At 47.0% G+C, this 17,705-nt stretch overlaps 1 protein-coding gene across 9 annotated transcripts in view; it reads left to right on the forward strand.

The window, feature by feature from the left end:
* The first annotated feature begins 4,653 nt into the window (after window positions 1–4,653).
* FGFR1 (fibroblast growth factor receptor 1) overlaps window positions 4,654–17,705 on the forward strand; it is a 51,852-nt gene continuing 38,800 nt past the window's right edge. For 5 of the 9 annotated variants that reach the window (XM_077144705.1, XM_077144706.1, XM_077144707.1 and 2 more), the window contains exons 1-2: window positions 6,928–6,945; window positions 13,736–13,914. In XM_077144705.1, coding sequence (XP_077000820.1) covers window positions 13,824–13,914 — 91 coding nt within the window. In that variant the 5' untranslated portion in view covers window positions 6,928–6,945; window positions 13,736–13,823. Of the gene's footprint in view, window positions 5,297–6,927; window positions 6,946–13,735; window positions 13,915–17,705 lie in introns of those variants that run through there. The other 4 variants (XM_077144711.1, XM_077144712.1, XM_077144713.1 and 1 more) reach the window with 2 other exon arrangements.

Raw genomic sequence — 17,705 nt, forward strand, 5'->3', positions numbered from 1 at the left:
CAAAAGTTCTTAACAACCCAGGAGAAGTCATCTGCAACTTTGTTAGCATATCCTTGGAAGGAATTCACTTCAAAGGTGAACCCTCATGTATCCAAGTTCATCCTTGAGGCTTTGATCTTTGTTCCTAGGCAGAGCAGAAGCCTAAGGAATGGGTCCCCCTCTCTGGGGGTCCTCAGAAATGCAAACTGTCCAGGGTTCTGCCACTGCCTCTGTCACCTCTCCAGATCCCAACCCTTGGATGAGTGGCTTTCGCTAGGAGAAGATTTATAAATTGGGGTCAGAAGGAAGGGAGGGTTTGGGGGACCCTCAAAGGACAAAAGTTCAGTTAGCTGAAGGGACCCTGAAACCTAAACCTGGGCTCATGACTATAAGAAGTCCCTGAGTTTTTAAAGCCTTGTTAGCTTCTCCATGTGTTCTTATAATTTTCCTCTTGTTTCACAGTAAAACCGACAACAAAAAGGGCTGCTTTCCTTGCAGGTAGCAGGGAAAAGGGACATTCGTGGGAAAAATGTACTCTTTTCTGGTCTTGGGTGACAGGGAACCCAGTGGGGTGGGGGGTGAAGGGATAGTAATACCACAAAGCTACCTGGAAATTTGCTTACAAAAGCAGGGTCTTGGGGAAAAAAAAAAGCTGGGTCTCGGGCCAATGGAAAGTTCCTGGAATAAAAAATTAACCACCATGGATACCATTAATTGAGTGGTTACAACATGCCAGACACTCTATCGAGTGCATTAATGCATTATTATCTCAGTGCATCTTTTCAACAACTCTGAAGAACAGGGACTGCCATTATTCTCACTTCACCACTGAGGAAATACAGAGGAATTAAACAATTTGCCCAAGATCACACAGCCAGTACGAAGAGGCAAAATCAGGACTGACACCCAGAAGACCTGTTTGATCCCAGAGACTGAATTCTCCCTCTTAGAGGAAGAGAACTCAGAAGCTTTCATACCCCAGCATGTACCCTCCAGCCTTACCTTCCACAAGTGTCCAAGATGAGTTTGTGGATTTTCACATGCTGTTTGCCACTCTTTAAAGTCAAGAATCACTTCCTTTTAGCCATCTTTATTCTAAGGAATTAAGCCTCTTGATTGCTCCTCCCAAAACACCTTGCACAAGCAGCTGGGCTGGCGCAGCACTGCCTGCAGTGTTAGGTCCCCCACCCCACCCCACCCCAAGCCAGAGCTACTGGGATGCCCTTGTCCCTTTCATTTTCAGAAACACCGTGTCCAGCTCAGTGCCTGAAGCACAAAAGTGCTCCCCAACCTTAGTGGATGGTCTTGCACTAGGGCCAGGCAAGTCCAGCCACTACTGCAGCTAGTTCCCTTGCTCACCCCCAGTTGTTAGGAGAGAGTGAAGTATTATTTACAAAAACACCAAGCCAAACAAGACCCTCCCTTCCCTGACAAGCTGAAGCTGTGCTAAGAACAGCCAGGGGTTACCAAATGGCCGCCAGATGGTAACTGACTGTTGCTCCCTGACTCCAGGGGCCTGGGGCAAAAGGCTTTGCCGCCCACCTGCTCCCAGGGACCTGTGAACGGCCCACTTTGCAGGGGAAAACCCGACAGTTCACTCCTGCTGCATCCCTTCCTGCAACCAGCTCTCAGAGCTGGGTTTCAGCCAGTTCCTATCACAGCTAAGGGACCCCCCACCCAAAGCCTGACTGGAGCAGACTTGAGGCCCAACCTCGCCCAGTCCATCCCCCCAAACTTCTTCCGTTTCAGTGAGGTGTTAACTCTGAAGTATGAACCGGTCTAGTGAAGTCCTCATCCCTGGTTGGGACTGCTGAGCCCTGAAATAAACAAACTCAGATGGCGCAGGGGAGCAGTGGGGCGAATGGACTGTGGGGAAAGAGAAGCTCCCTACTCGGTGGAGGAGCTCAGAGAACACAAGCGGCTCTAAGGAGAAGGAAGGGATTTTCTGCAACTGTTCCCAAACAAAGAGGACCGGCCGGGCTTTGGGGAGAGCTCCGTTTCCCTTCTTTTCATTCAGCACTGTTCCCCTCCCCCTGTAGATCCGGGAGGCTACAGGCCCCCAACTGGTTATCAGGTCCTAGAGCATGAAGGCCTTTTGTCTCCCTCTCCGACATCTTGCTGGCAGGGCAAGGGGCCTACAAATCCTCCGTGACCCTCCCAGCTCTTTGTTATCTCCAAGGGAAGATTACATTTCTGTGTGGGGAGGCAAGGAGCCAGGAGTCCTCAGTGCAGGACAGAAGCAGGCAGAGCTGCCATATGACCCTTGCTGCCTGGAATGGCTCAGGGCTGCCCTGGGGATGCTCTCCCTCCATTGGCCTGAGACTTGTCCTGAGCTGAGGGTCTACATTTCAAAAAGAGTTGGGGGAAGGGTGGGGGTGGGGAGCGGCGCGAGTGGGGAGCCGGTCTAGAATGAAGAAAGCAGTCAGCTCTCAATTATTCAGGAGCCACAGTCTGCTGATGGCCCATTCGTCCTCAGGGTTTTAGGACTTCTCCATTCTGGCTCTCGTGGGATGTTTCCTTAAGAACTGAGGAAGAGAGAGCTATTGAGTTGTCCACTTGCTTTCATTTTAGTTACCGGGTGAAGCATAGAGGAATTTGTTCACTGGCAGCGCCTGTGCCCCTCAACACCAAAGAGGCAGCTAGATCATTCTTTTTGGTTTAAAACAAGGACACGCTCTTCAGCTGCCTCCTTGGGACTCCAAAATGGTTCCAAAACAAAAGAAATGAAAAAAAAAAAAAAAAAAAAAGGCTGGATTTAAAACAGGATAAAACATGAACTGTTTTTCTGTTTTAAAAAAAGCAAAGAGAGGAAAGGTGATCCACTCTTCTTTGGGAATAAAGTGGGAAAACAGTAATTGGGTGTGAACATGAAATGCTAGATTCTTCCATGGCTTGTCTTCCCAACCATTTTTGTATTTTGTCCTCTGATGACCCAGGTTTGCTACCCTCATCACATCCATCAACAACAAACATACACGAAAAACCTCCTGAGGACAGAGAATTGAGCTAGGCCAGATATGTAGAAGGGAGCCTTGCCTTAGAACAGTTTAGGAGTCAACTAAAGGGAAAGAGCATAGGGTAAAAAAGACAACTAACAAAGGCTATATCAAGTATCAAATAGGTGGGATATACCAGAGGATTACTAGGAGTTTCAGGGATTAATAAGGAGGGGTGTGAGTCTGGTCTTCTTACATCTCTGGGATAAGCATTATTTGCAACACAGGTGGCCTAATGGGTGGGCAGCTGATAGGAAAGGATCAGTGGAACCTGTCCAGGAGCTGGAAGGTTAAAGGGGTGGACAGACAAGCTTGCAGGAGAAATAACCCTATACACCCTATAAACAGTTGATGTTCATTTATTCCACAAATATGTGAGTTCCTGCTATTTATTCATTCATTCAAAAATTTTTATTGAATATTTACTCCTCAGTCAGTCCATAAACAGTTATGGATTGTCTGTTCTTTCACTGATGGTGAAATGAAAAAGGAGCTTAGAGACCCTTTCAATAAGTTTGGAGGACCTAATCATCAGTATTTGAACTTCCAAGACCTTGTGGGGTAGGGATGAGGAAACAGACCCTACTATTAACTTAGTTACTTCTGTTTGTGTAACACTTTTGGTGTACTGATATCCATTACTTAATTCCATCCTCATTTTCAGATGTATGACTTGTCTAAGATCAAACAGTTCATCAGCAAAGGACCAGAATTGAAGTCTCCTTCCTATTCAGTGTGGCACTGCACTCTACCAGTGGCCCCAAACCTGCCCTCACATTACAGGTACAATATAAGGGAGCTTAAATATATATATACAGATTTCCTGGCTCCTTCTTGGAACAGCCTGTTTCCACAGGAGTGAGTGGGCCAAAGAATTTGTATTTTCAAAATGCTCCCCAAAGAACTCATGTACCTTTGGATTAGGAAACCACTAGATATACCACCCCATGGAAGGACCCAGGGAAAAGGACATTTAGGTCATTCTCCCTGGGTTCCACCTAATGCTGCGGTGATTCATTTTCAAACCAACACCTCCCCACAACTCCCACCACTCACTCAGCTTCCTAAACATTCACCACATGCTAGAGACTTCTGGAGGATAAGAAGAGTGCTGTAGAATTTATGGGGTTCAGTACCCTGGGAACCACAAAACTTGAATTAATGTAGCTGGATTGAATGAGATCACGGAATCTGAGGAAGGGGTTCCAGCCTCAGATACTCGAATAAAAACGTCTGTTAACTACGTTCCAGACCGTAAACCTACGTCTCCTTTAATCCAGAACTCTATGTGGAATGTACTATTATGCCCCTTTTTACAGATAGAAAAACGGAGATTTAGAGTAAGAAAAATCATTTTCCAAGTTAAACCGTCAGACTCAAAAAGCCTATGCTATCACGAACAACCTTATGGTTACATTCTCTCCCCATCTCATCCTCCAAACTGTTAGCTTGCCAGCGGCCTGATATTCCGGCGCCCTGCTCACGGTACTCAGAGGGAAGGGCACGCGCGCCCAACGAGCCCAGACTGCAGGAAACCAGCAGAAGAGAGCCGGCGGCGCGGCTCGCTCCCCCTGTCTCGGGGGCCGCGGCTCAGGAACTACAAGGCCCAGCAGGCAGCTGAAGGGGGAGGAAGAGGAGGAGGGACTAGCGGGCCGTGGGATTGCGAGAGGGAGTCCTCGCGCCTCGCCGGCGCACAGCGCTCGGAGCGCTCCTGCGGGCACTGGTGTGTCGGCCTCGGCAGGAGGAGGCGGAGAGCGGGACCCCGGAATCCTGGTCCTGCCGCACCCGCAGCACGCCGAGGAACCCCGGCAGTGCCGGGAGCTGGGCCGGCCACGTCTGGACAGGACCGAGACCCTGCTTAGCGCATTGCGTCTCGCTCGCCTTCCCCAGCCACCAGCGCTCCCCGCAGCTGGAAAAGCCAAGCCGAGCCCAAGGACTTTTCTCCAGTCCGAGTGGCGCCCAGCTGGGCGCACCGTTACCAGTGCTGCAGTCGGGCGCGCCGCTGGGCCGGGGCCCCCGCAGGACGATGGAACCGGGTGTGCCAGAAGCGTGAGCCGCCGCCGCGGGGTTCAGCAGAGTCGGGGCACAGAGTCTGGAGACCCTGGGCGGCGGACAGGAGCCCTCCCCCCCGCCGCCCCGCCTCCGGGGCACCAGCTTCGGCTCCATTGTTCCCGCCCGGGCTGGAAGCGCCGAACCCCGCGCGGAGCCGGGACCCGAGCTGAGCCCCGAGGGCAGCGGGCCGGAGCGGGAGACGCGGGCAGCCGCCAGTCTACACAAGCCACGGCGGACTCTCCAGAGGCGGCACCGCAGCGCCGGGTGAGGTAAGAGCCGCGGCGCCCGCCAGATCCCGCTCAGGCTGGAAGTCCCGAGCGGCTCCCCGCGCCGGAGCCTCCCAGCCGCGCGCTTCCTCTGCTGCAGCCCAGTCGGGGCCGGCGCCTCCCTCCCAGCCCTCCTCCACCTTCCGGCTCCCTGTCCACTCCCAGCCTACTGCACCCCTCTTTTGTCGGCCCTACGCCCCCCACCCACCCCGCATCTACCAGCGTCGCCTTCTGCGCCCCCTCCCCAACCCTAGTCCCGCCGCCCAACTTTTCTGCCAACTCGCGCTCCGGAGCGGTCAGTTCAGAGAGGGACTGAGATGGGGGCAAAGGCGGCGGCGGCCCTGGGGGCTTCTCCGCCTGGGGAGAGAGGTGGTGTGGTGGTGTGTGTGTGCGTGTGTGTGCGCGTGTTGTGTGTGTTTGTGTGTGTGTGTTGCATTTCACTCCTCCCTTTTGGGTCCCTTCGTGGTGACTCATCCCAATTCAGCAGGTAGCTCCGGACAGACAGCTAACAATCCGGGATATTTATGTCTTCTTCCCTCTCCCGGAAAGTCTGGGGTCGGGGGTGGGTGGATGGGTAGGGGTATGAAGGGGGAAGGCAGAGGGGGTCGGCCTAGCCTACCCCTGAATAGGTTTTAAGGAGGTGGCGTCACCAAATGACTGGATATCTGCTTGAGCGGAGGGCGAGGGAGGAATTCTCCGTCCCAGGGAGGGGTGTCTTCTGCACAGTCCATCCCAGACAGGGTCGGAAGTTTGGAGAAGGGCGAGGGCGCCCAAAGGGTTGATGTTAAGCCCCGGGATGGGGTTATGGGGGAGGGGAACATACCCTTCCAGTCCGGTTCTTAGAGGTGGGGGAAGGGATGAGGATTTTGTCGGGTGGGCTCACTCGGCACCTAGGCCTGTTGCTCTCTGTTCGCCGCTCCCCACATTCTTTATGTTTGGGGTGGGGAGAAAGGGGGAGAATCCTTTCATTGCCCGAGGAATTTACTGACGTGGTAGATGGGGTTCATACAACACACGCCCTATGAAAGCAGCCAGACACCTTTTTTGAGGAGAGGGGGTGAGGCCATTCTGTCCTTTTGGGGCCCAGAAGCTACAAAAAGACCCATTTTAAGAACACGTCTGTGATGTCTCTCTTCCTCAACACTTTTTCCTCCCATATTCCAGACGTACCATCGGCATCTGGTTCCATTTCACTCCACACGGGTACACCGCAGCCACGTTATTAGCATCCCACCCACCCCTATTAAAACGGGGATTCTTAAACACGTCCTTTAAATTTTCTTAAAAATTGGGGATGAGGGGCTGGGATTCAGGGAGAAAAAGTTACCTTGGATCCCAAGCTATGTAGGATTCCCACTTACTTATTTTCCTGCTGCTGCTCATGGGTGGTGGTTGGGACGCTTTCTAAACTGCAGAAAAGAGACGTCGTGGGAGAAGGGGGCCAGGCTTTAGGGGATAACACTTGCCAGCAGTCCATCTGCCTCTTGGACCGTGGGTCTGACCCAGAATTGGCCCTGACGGATGTTTCGCGAACAAAAGCAGGGCACTCTCTTCCCTTCGGTTAGAGCTTCTGTCCCGAGTGCGCAATCCTTCCTTCGGAGTTGCCCATCCCCGGCTGCCCCTTCGGTGGCGTTCACGCGTCCCTTTTCCCGGTGCGCAGCGCGTGGGGACGTGTAGGGAGGGCCGGCGGGGGGGTGGGGGGCTGCCTGTGGCCCTTCCCTGTGAGTGTTTTAAGGAGTTTGGGGGAGGCTGCAGCGCCCGGAAACCAAAGTGAGACGTTTGACCGTTGACTAACGGGCTACAGGTCTGACGCGGGGATTGGCTTGATGAGTTGTGTTTTTTTTTATTTGTTTTTTTTGTAATATCCTTTGGCACAGGAAAGCAGCGCCCTCTGGCCCAAAGTTGAGAGCGGGTGGAGAAGAGTTGGTCTCCCTCACCCTCTCTCTCCTTTCCAGGCTCTTTCAAATTGAAAACACTTCTCTAGTTTCCTTCTTTGGGCGGGTAGTTTGGAGGCTGCAATGAAATCGCACTTTCTCTAGACATGGTAATTAAGGTGACTGTTTCCTCCGCAGATGTGGCCTGCCCTTTGCACCTCCGGACCAGCGCTTTTTTTGGAATCCCACCTAAATTGTAGAACCTTAGCCTTGAGACTGTTGAACTGAAAGTGGCCATTTTCCCCCTTTGGCCCAGCATCCGGGTTTCCTCTCCAAGGCTTGTTTAAAAGCTAAGTAGCTGAGCCCCGTGGGACGTGCCTCGGTCTGGCTAATTACCCTCTGAGCTTGGGTGTCTTCCTTCTTTTCAGTGCTATTGCTGACCGCCTGCCCCCATAGCCTCCGTAATGACTTGTTTACGTATTTCCCTCCAGTTAGCTGGGAGAGGCTCTGGAGCTGCTGCTGACCCTCAGAGTTCAGAATATTTGGGGACTGGGACATTGCAGGACCTGGTTCCAGTTGGGATGGTTGTGTGCTGCATCAGTGACTTGCTCAGTGAAATATCTGTTGCACTGACTCTTAGTCATAGCTACATGTCAACTTCTGAATGAGACCCATCCTGATGGAGAGCTACTTGGACAAGTGTGCTTATTTTTATTTTTATTTTTTGCATGGGCAGGCACCGGGAATCGAACCCGGGTCCTCGGGCATGGAAGGCAAGCACTCTTACCTGCTGAGCCACCGTGGCCCGCCCTGTGTGCTTATTTGTAATATGCCAGCAGATATGCCTATTCTGGTGCATCTTATCAGTGGGGATTTGGGCCAGGATGGGGACCCACTCATTTCCTTTGGTTCCATAGGAAACTTAGGGTGACTCTTTTCCTTAGCCTTTGGCTCTGGAGGGTGGTAGAAACTTCCACCTGGTGCCCCTTGAATACCAAGTGAAGAAAAGGAACAGGAAAAAATGGAGGAGCATAGCAGAAGCTATTGTCTCCCATCTTGAGGAATAGGATTAGAGTACATCCAGGCATTCCTCCCGAAGCCTGTACTAGCTTTATTCCTGGTGGACTCCAGAGGGCAGGGACACTGAACTGAGCAATGGGAAGGCAGACTCCAGCCATGGAAACCAAGGAAAATCTATGGGTTTTGCTTTTTAGTTGTGTGCTTTTTGTTTGTTTGTTTCCTTAGGGTATTGACCTGAAATGAGACTCCTAAGACAGAAGATGCCCCTGTGTGTACTTAGGGTTTTAGTGTCCAGCTTTTCAGAATGCTGTCTTCTTGCCTGCATTCTTAATCTCTTTCATCAAAGTGGCCGCTGGTACTCCAGTGAGTTAAAGAGCTTCCTTGGAAAGTTTGAGCCTGTTGCTGCTGGGGTTAAGGAGAATTGATTCGAAGTCTTGTTCTGAAAGGGTGTCAAACCATTTGAGATGTGTTTAATTTCCTCTTAGGAAGTTTGTCTTGCATTGTCTTCCCAAGAGCTCTATAAAAGCTCTGAATGTGGCAGAGACTGGTGGGAGTCCAATTTAGAGAAGATTCTGGTGTTTCCAGAGAGGATGAAAATACCAGGCTTGTGCTGGAATATTTGCCCCCTCATCCCTCCTCAAAGTTGCATCTACCTTAAACAGAAATTCTTTCCTTACCACTCTCCCCAAACCCTATACAGTTAAAGAAGTTGTGTTGGTTTCCCGCCCTTAGCAGACCACTCAACTGTGTGAACTACAGAACGAATGAGGTGATGTTCTACTTTCTCCTTATTGCTCTCACTCCCAAGGACATTTGGACACTTTTTTTAGAGACTCAAACGAGAAAAAAATAGCACTTTCCTTGGGCCAACTTAAATTTTGCAAACTGAGTTGCATGTTTTTTAATTGTTTATTATTATTATTATTATTTTTGCATGGGCAGCACCAGGAATCGAACCCGGGTCTCCAGCATGGCAGGCGAGAATTGCTGCATAAGTTTTTAAAAATGTTTATTGAGTACTTGTCTTGCCACTCCTAACAGTGAGTAGAGAATGCTTACTTTTGGGAAAAGTGACCATTTCTGTTATGGAAGCAAGTCTTATTCCCCTCTAGAGGGATTGAAGTTTTGGTGTTACTTCTTCAATTCTGAGTAATGAAGACATATAGAAAATTTTCTGGTTGATATTCCTCAGACTAGAGGAAAGGGTACTTGGCTATTGCATTTCTCTGATATTCTCAACCTCTTTTCTGGAAAAGGATCTCTATCATTTTCTTCTCAGTCAACCTTTTTTTCTTTCATTCATTTATTCATTCAGTTGAAAATATGTCAGTGTCAACTGTGTGTGTCAGGTGCCGAGGGTTTTAGCAAAAGTTAGTCAGGCACAGCCACTGCACCTAAGGACCTTGAGTTCCAAAGGAGAAGAGAGAGGTACAGACATACAGCACAAGATGAGGTAGGAAGCATCATGTGAGAAAGGCTAAGGTGTTTTATAAATCCAGCTAGAAGCAAGGCTTTTGGACGCAGTAGCTTCTTAGGTTGGTCTGTCGAGGACAGAGAACAGGCAAAGAAGAAATGCTTGCACATGCAGGCACAGAAGTTGTCTAGGCTGTGCTGCTCGATAGAAATAGATCGTGAGACACATCCGGTTTTAAATTTTAAATAAAAAGTATGTGAAATCGGTTTTAAATTAATTTCTTGTTTTTGTTTTTGCAGTTAAATCGTATATTTGATTTAACCCAATATATATAAAATATTGTCATTTGAACCTGTAAATCAATATAGGTGAGATATTTTACATTCTTTTTCATACCAGATTTTTAAAATCCAGTATGTATTTTATATTTATAGCAATCTCAATTTGAGCTAGCCATTTGAGTGCTTAATAGCATGATATGGGACAACTGGGTCTAGAAGGTTTGAAGATGACTGGTGAGAATTACCTTTGGGAAGGTAGAAAGTTTGTGTCCTTCTGTCACCATTACCAAACTCTCCTGAGTGTGCTGTAAGCACAATGCTTATAATTCCTTACATTTGGTCTACTTTAGAGAGGAGGGGGGACACTTTCAGCCACACTGCCCATCTCATCTTCATAACCATCTATGATGTGGGCAGGGCAAATATTTTAGCCTCTTCCAACAAGTGGGAAACAGAGGGTCAGAAAGGTTAAGTGACTGTCCTCAGGTAGCAGGGTCATAAATGGAAGCACAATAATTTATTGGTTATTCTCCAGAGAATAGAAAGAAATTTGGCCCTGAACTCATCAGCCAGTCTTCCTAGCATCATTTTTTAACTAGGAAGTCTCGGTTGTCATAGAATCTTAACTCTTAGAATTCAGGAGAGATGAAAGGTCATATGGTTCAGCCTCTGCTTTCTCACCAGATACCATCTCCTTCTTAGATTTGATTAATACTCACAGAGGAGAGTCCAGGTATTTTCACCTACCTGCCATTTGATCTTAATAAAAACCACCTGTGATGTAAGCAGGGATGCTATTTAAAGCCCCAGTGACAAGTGGGGAAACTGAAATTGTGTGTTTCTCACTTCCTTCTTCAGTCAGGATCTCTGTACTCAAGTGAAATTGTGCTGCATGTCTCAGGAGACTTGACCAATTCTGGAGAGACTGAGATTCGAGTCAGCTACAAGGGTCTCTGAGGAAGCTGCTGTGAATATCTGCAAGGGTACAGAGTCACATCTGTCAAGCAGTGAGGGCAGGAGACTATTCCTAAGGGAACTTAAGAATTTATTAATTAATAAAATGAGAAGAAAATGAGGTAAAGGAGGGGGTGGCAGTTGCCAGCGTCCCAGACAGACTGTGGAATAGCTGTGTCACTGCATCTCCTGAAGGTTGGTGGAATGGGGCGCCTGCCAACTTACCTTCTCATTCCAGGAATTCGTGCTGGAGGCTGGATTTTCTTAGCACCCTTTGTTTTACGGATGTGGAATTTGAGGTCCAGAGAGATTAAGTTGTAGGAGTGGAATGAGACTTTTTCACCTTTTTTGGGAACAAGTGGGAGGGAAGCTGCCAGGTTAGTTTGAAATGCATTGATCACTGAGCTGAAAGAGGTGGGCAGGTTTTTTAGGGGGCAGAGTAGCCAATTGGCAATGGAAGCTGCCTGTCTGGTACCTCTGGAACCACGTTGAATCATCTAAAGATGATAACCACCCTGTCTCATTGGGTTCTCAAAATTCATTCATCGTTCAGGTGGGTCCTGTGGCACTTAGTTCTCTTAAGTACACCTTTCTGGATGTGTCCATTAGGGATGCAGTGAAACGTGGGATGTGGTTTCAGATGACCTTGAGCAAGCATCACTTCTATGGCAGTCCTGGTTGGTGCCCCATCCTACATCCTAGACAGCACATCCGTGGTCTGTTTCTGAGGTTCTTTTTTTTGACCAAAGGAATTATCCAGATAATGAGAAGGCCTGGTGGTGTTGCTTACAAGCTGCATGTCTGTGGGCGAAGCGCTTAACCTCTGAGTCTCAGTTTTTCCATTACTTCAAGCAGAATAGTAATTCCTACCCACCCGTAAATTGATGATGAAGAGCAAATGAACTTTAATTGTTTCATTTAGTGTTTAGTGCATGCTTGGCACATAGTAATATTCCATAAACATTAGTTCCAGTCCCTCTTTTCTAATCCCTTTTCTTAAATTAAGAAAAATGCAATGCAAATGTTTATTTCTCCTTTGATTCGAAATCATTCAGCATTTTTTCTGCAAACCTTGGGAGGGAGCTAGTGGCCGTGCATGCGCACTCCTGCTGGGGAGCACATGTGAACAAAGCCGAGAATCCAGGGGGTTTGCTGCCAACCGGGACTGACTCACTCACGAGGGGCCCAGGCCGACTCAGGAAGGAAGGCTGATGTGGCTGATGCACCACATTAGGGCATGTTCCGGGGAAGTGGATTCTCTGAATAACTCGGATGGTTCCCTGGAGCCTTTAGGGACACAAGCCACCTGGAAGGCAGAGATGGTCACCCTTACATAGCTCGAACACTGCCCAGAGAGTCTTGTCACTTAGTGAGTGTTCGGCAGTAATGATCTCTTGCTAGGCCCTAGGAAGTTGCTTTTTACATTTTAACACTTCAGGCCGGAGAAGGATAAAGGGCTGCTGAATCCGTGCTTTTAACTGGGACTGGCATGAGCAGTTTTTGAGGGGCCCTTGACTCTTCAGTGGGACCTTTTCCCCCTACTACAGAACTCACTTCTGTTGAACATCACCTTTCACCTTTTAGCATCAGAGGGGAAAACTAGAGCCACGTCATGGTTCTATTCTAAGAGGCTTTTTAAAAAGTAGTTGGTAAGAGTAGTGTTTTCTTTCTTCTGTGAGGGATGCTGGTAGAACTAGAGATCCTTAAGATTAATTTTAGAGGGAAAAAGAACTCTGGAGTTTGTTTGTTTCAACTTCCTCGTTACACAGGTCCAGAGCAGAGCAGTTCAGCATCTTACTCAAACCACACAGCTACTAAGAGTTCAAAGTAAGACCACAACCTAGGCCTCTCATTTCCTAGCCCTCCACTCTTTCCATATTTCTTCCTTTCTCTTTTCTCCCCCTTACCAAAGGGACTGGTTTGCATTGGACAGAGTGGAGTCTTGTACTGTGGGATTGCAAGCCCACTGTACTCTGCAAAGTTCTTGCGCACAAAGTGGCAGCATTCCTGGCACTGTCACGAGGTTTGGGGCTTATACCTTGGAGAACTTCATGACAGTTTTCCCAGAAGGCTTGCACATAGTTCACACTCAAGAAGTGGCTGCACACTTTTTTTTTTTTTTAAGAAATAGATGTAGAATTGAAATAAAGCACCCTTTTTAAATTAAGACCTATGGACTTGAATTCAGTGTTGGGGCAGGATCACAATTCTCTTCTCTCTGCCCATGCTTCAAGCATCCTTCCCAACAAAGTGATGGTGTGACCTGCTTGACTCTGTTTGTTTCATCCCTTCCCTCTGTGTTCACATAGCCATATTTCTTTAAGATGATCACATAATGATATAGCTTTTGCAAAGTGACAGTATGATTGTGAAAACCTTGTTCTGATGCTCCTTTTATCTACAGTATGGACAGATGAGTAAAAAAGATGGATTAAAAATAAATAATAGGGGGAACAAATGTTAAAATTAATTGAGTAGAGGAAAATACTAGTGGTCAATAAAAGGGAGGGGTAAGGGGTATGGTATGTATGAGTTTTTTCTTTTTTTCTTTTTCTGGAGTGATGTAAATGTTCTAAGAAATGATCATGGTGATGAATATACAACTATGTGATGATTTTGTGAGCCATTGAGTGCACACCAAGTATGGAATGTTCATATGTTAAGAATATTCACGCTATATATTGATCAATGTTATTAATAAAATTGAAAAAACAAAGACCTATAGACCTTACTTCAGTGTTGGGGCAGGATCACAATTCTCTTCTCTCTGCCCTAAGGAGCATACCGTTGCTTCAAGCACCCTTCCCCACAGAGTGATGGTGTGTCCTGCTTTACCCTGCTTGTTTCATCCCTTCCCTCTCTCAAACCCTCCTAACTTTGTGGTTTTTCCTTTTGCCAGAGTCAGCTTGAGAAAGAAGATCAAGCTCAAGGTGGAGTCTCCATGGAGGCGTGGAGCCCTGTTCCCAACCTCTAATTGCAGCACTGGGATGTGGAGCTGGAAGTGCCTCCTCTTCTGGGCTGTGCTGGTCACAGCCACACTCTGCACCGCCAGGCCAGCCCCAACCTTGTCCGAACAAGGTAAGGCCAAGGTGGAGGGACAGCCTGAATGAGCTGTGACAGGATGATGCGGTCAACTGGGAAATCTCCATTCCTAGGTGGAGAAAAGGGCCCCCTCCCTATAGGAGAAATTCCTCAGCTATCTGAGCTGGTTTGGGTCTGCTTATAAACATAACCAACTTCATCAAAGGTTGAGTTCATGAAGGTTGGTGACAGCCATTTGCCAGAGGTAAAATGTTTGTGCTTGATAAAAGAACTTCTGATTGTGACCCTCGAGATCGCTCCCTAGCTTAGGGTATATATAAAATAGGGCTGGGGGTAGAGTAAGGAATGAATGACCTGTGAGCTTGGATTTAGAACTTGAAACAGACCATAGGAGGCCTTGTAGGATGTGGGGGCCTGATAAAGATTCTTTCTTGCTTCTGGGAAATTGTTCCATTCTGTAAGGGTTGGTAGTCATGGCCAGGTGCCTGCTGTTTTGTCCCCCTTGACCATGTCTCCTGGGCTTAGTTTGCTTTGGATATGTTTGAGGGAATTTGAAGAGATGGAGAACTAGAGAGTATTATGGGGCTTGGCTCCAACCTTTACGGCTTGTTGCAAATTCAGAGATTGTTAGTAATAGGAGAGACTTGCCTCACTGCTCATGGGATTTACTCAAGTTGTGAAAATACCTCATGGAGATTACAGGTGCTGCACACCTGGTGGCTCCCTACCATCTTTAAGAACTAATATTTGGGCATTTCTCCTGCCAAAGGGCAATGCTGGGTCGTGACTCTGTGGCTGGTCCCATAAACAGAGAAGGTTGACAGACAGTGGGAGAGGCTTGGGGATGTACACAAAATGGTGGCCGTGTTTAAAGAGCTGTCAGTCTAGGATATCCAAGCCTGTTTGGTTGATGAATGATGAGTAAGAATATGTATCCCCTTGTATGGTGGTGGAGCGGGAGCTGAGATTTTATAGAAGATGTGAGGGCTGGAGCAGGAAGATGAATGTTTCATTGAGTAACTGAACTGAAGGCAAGACCTGAACTAAGAACATGCTGGAGACTCAAATGAGAAGAGACTAACTCTGCTCACAAGGAGCTTACCCTCCGGAAGGGGAGAGAAAAGTACAGAGATAACTAAAATACAAGGTAGACTGTGTTTAAATCACAAGAGTGGAGTTATAACAAAATGCAGGAGGAATGCAGAGGCATCCGAGATGAGTCTTGAGGCTTTGAGAGAGTTTGGAAAGTGGGGGAACAAAGGGCATTCCAGGGCACTGAGGCAGGATGGGTAAGGTGTATGGAGAATGGATTGCCAGGTGAGTAATCATGGGAAATAATGTCTAGAAAAACTTGCATTGAATTAGCGTATGGAAGGCCTTACTTACATAGGTGGATGCTGAGAAACATGAAAGTTCCCAGTAGATAGTGACACAAGACAGATTTCAGAAAATTAATCTGGCACCTGAATTTGGGTGAATGGGGGAAAGAAATCAGATGGTGCTGTGTTTGAATTTTGATTCACTACTTATTAGCCACATTACTTGCTTTACTTATTCAAACACACTCAGCCTTAGTTTGATCATCTGTAAGAAGGGACACAACAAAGGATTAAAGAGGTAATCCAGATACAGCACTTATAGTAGCTTTTATTACTACTATGACTGTTTCCAGAAAGAGTTAGAAGGTTGTTTTGATTTCTAGCTAGAGGAAGTAAGGGTATGAACTGCAGTAGGGACCATGAGATTGAAAAGGAAGGGAAAAGTAGTAGTGACACTATAGAAATAGAATCTATTGGTTTAAATAGATTAAATGTCAACTCTGGGTGACTGGAAACAAAGATGAGATGAGAGTAAAGGGAGTGCATTAGGGTGGGCAGTGTGGGAGGAGTAATGATGATTTGAATCAGCTACTGTGTAGATGGGGACATAAGGGATCCAGAAGCAATGCAAATTTGAACAAAGGTTAAGAATAGCAACTTACATGTTTTTTACACTTTTTCCAGCAAATTCTTCTGCATCCCCAGAATGGAGGGTAGAGAAAGTGAGCAGTATGGATCTGGGACCTGGGCACTTATTAGTTAGAAGGACGTGCCTAAGGCTGGGGGAGGTCACGGAAGCTGTGGGTTGTGGATACAAACTGGGAAGGGAAACCTGGAGCAGTAGTCCACGGGAGGGGGGTGGGGGGTGAAGCCAAGGGGCCGAAGGTCATGGTGAGGACAAAGCACAGGTTCCAGGAATAGGAGAGAGCGAGTAGGAGAAGGGAGGCCATGTGACCATGAAGACCAAAGTCAGGCTGCCATCTTTTCAGAGAGCAACTTAATTGAGGTATAGCTATACTGTCTGATGTGTTTTAACAGATATATGCATCCCTTGTAACTACCATCCAAATTAAAGTAAAGATTATCTCCATCATCCTAAAAACTTCCCTCCTGGCTTCAGCAAACCACCAGTCTGCTCTCTGACGCTATAGATTAGTTATGCCTGTTCTAGAATTTCATATGAGTGGAATCGTCGAGAATGTACTGACTTTTGATCATCAGATCATTTTGAGATCCATGTTGTTGCCTGTAGCCATAGTGTGTCCCTTCTCATTCCTGAGTAGTATTCCATTGTATAGACATACCTCGATTGTGTATCCTTTCACCTGTTGATGGACATTTGGGTTAACAGTTTTGGCTATTATGAGCAAAACTGCTCCTAGCATTCATGTACAAGTCTTTGTAGGGGCATAAGTTTTCTCTTGACTCTGTTGGTGTTGAGTCTGACTCCACTTACTACTGTTTCCTCTTAGGAAGATGCCTTGACTTCTCTGTGCCTTTCTGTAAAATATAATAATAATGAAGATCTGCCCATGAGGTCATTGTGAATATCAAAGAGACTGTATGCACAGCTCTTAGGGCAGAGCCTGGTACATAGACGCTGAGCATCAGTAGCAGTTGTTTGGTACATTTTCTGTTGACACCATATGGCAAGGGATACATTCTTTTATGAGTGTGTAGAAATGGAAAGCCACTTGGAAAACAAGTCCCAGCTTTCCATTTGGTTAAGTCCCTCTCTTGGTGTGGCACTTTCACATAGCGTTATCCCTTGTGAGGTTTTTCTTAAAAAAAGGATATTTTTATTTACACATACATACATTCCATACATGGCATATAATCAGTGGCTCCCAATATCGTCACATAGTTGTATATTCATCACCATGATCATTTTTTAGAACATTTGCATCACTCCAGAAAAAGAAATAAAAAGAAAAAACTCATACATACCATACCCCTCACCCCTCCCTCTCATTGACCACTAGTATTTCCATCTATTCAATTTTTTGACCCCTTAACCCCCACTATTATTTATTTATTTTTTATTCATTTTTTTTAACTCATCTGTCCATACCCTGGATAAAAGGAGCATTAGACACAAGGTTTTCACAATCACAAAGTCCCTTGTGAGCTTTTCGAACAACACAGGCCCTGCCCTCTTCAGAGAACTGTTGCGAAGTCATAAGAAAAAATCTTCATGTTCGCTAAACGCTTAAGGTAGCTTACTAATGTAAAGTATCAGTGTATAATCTTGGCCAGGCTGATTATTAAGTTACGTTATTACTTCTGTCCTCAAAAAAGAGTCTAGTCTACCTGTAGAGGATTTGTTCAAAAATTTAAAGAGAACTCCCAGAAAAAAAAAAAAAAAAAGCCTTGCTCACACTGAGAAGTTTTCCTCTTTAGAAAGGCTTCCCGGCAATTATGTGTGTGTTGGAAACCCCTCCCCCAGTTTAATGCAAGGTTAGGGCTTCGCAAATGCTCCTCAGGGAGTGGGGAGGGTCTGGAGTTTCT

Source organism: Tamandua tetradactyla, chromosome 26 (genome assembly GCF_023851605.1).
Source record: "Tamandua tetradactyla isolate mTamTet1 chromosome 26, mTamTet1.pri, whole genome shotgun sequence".
Taxonomy (NCBI): domain Eukaryota; kingdom Metazoa; phylum Chordata; class Mammalia; order Pilosa; family Myrmecophagidae; genus Tamandua; species Tamandua tetradactyla.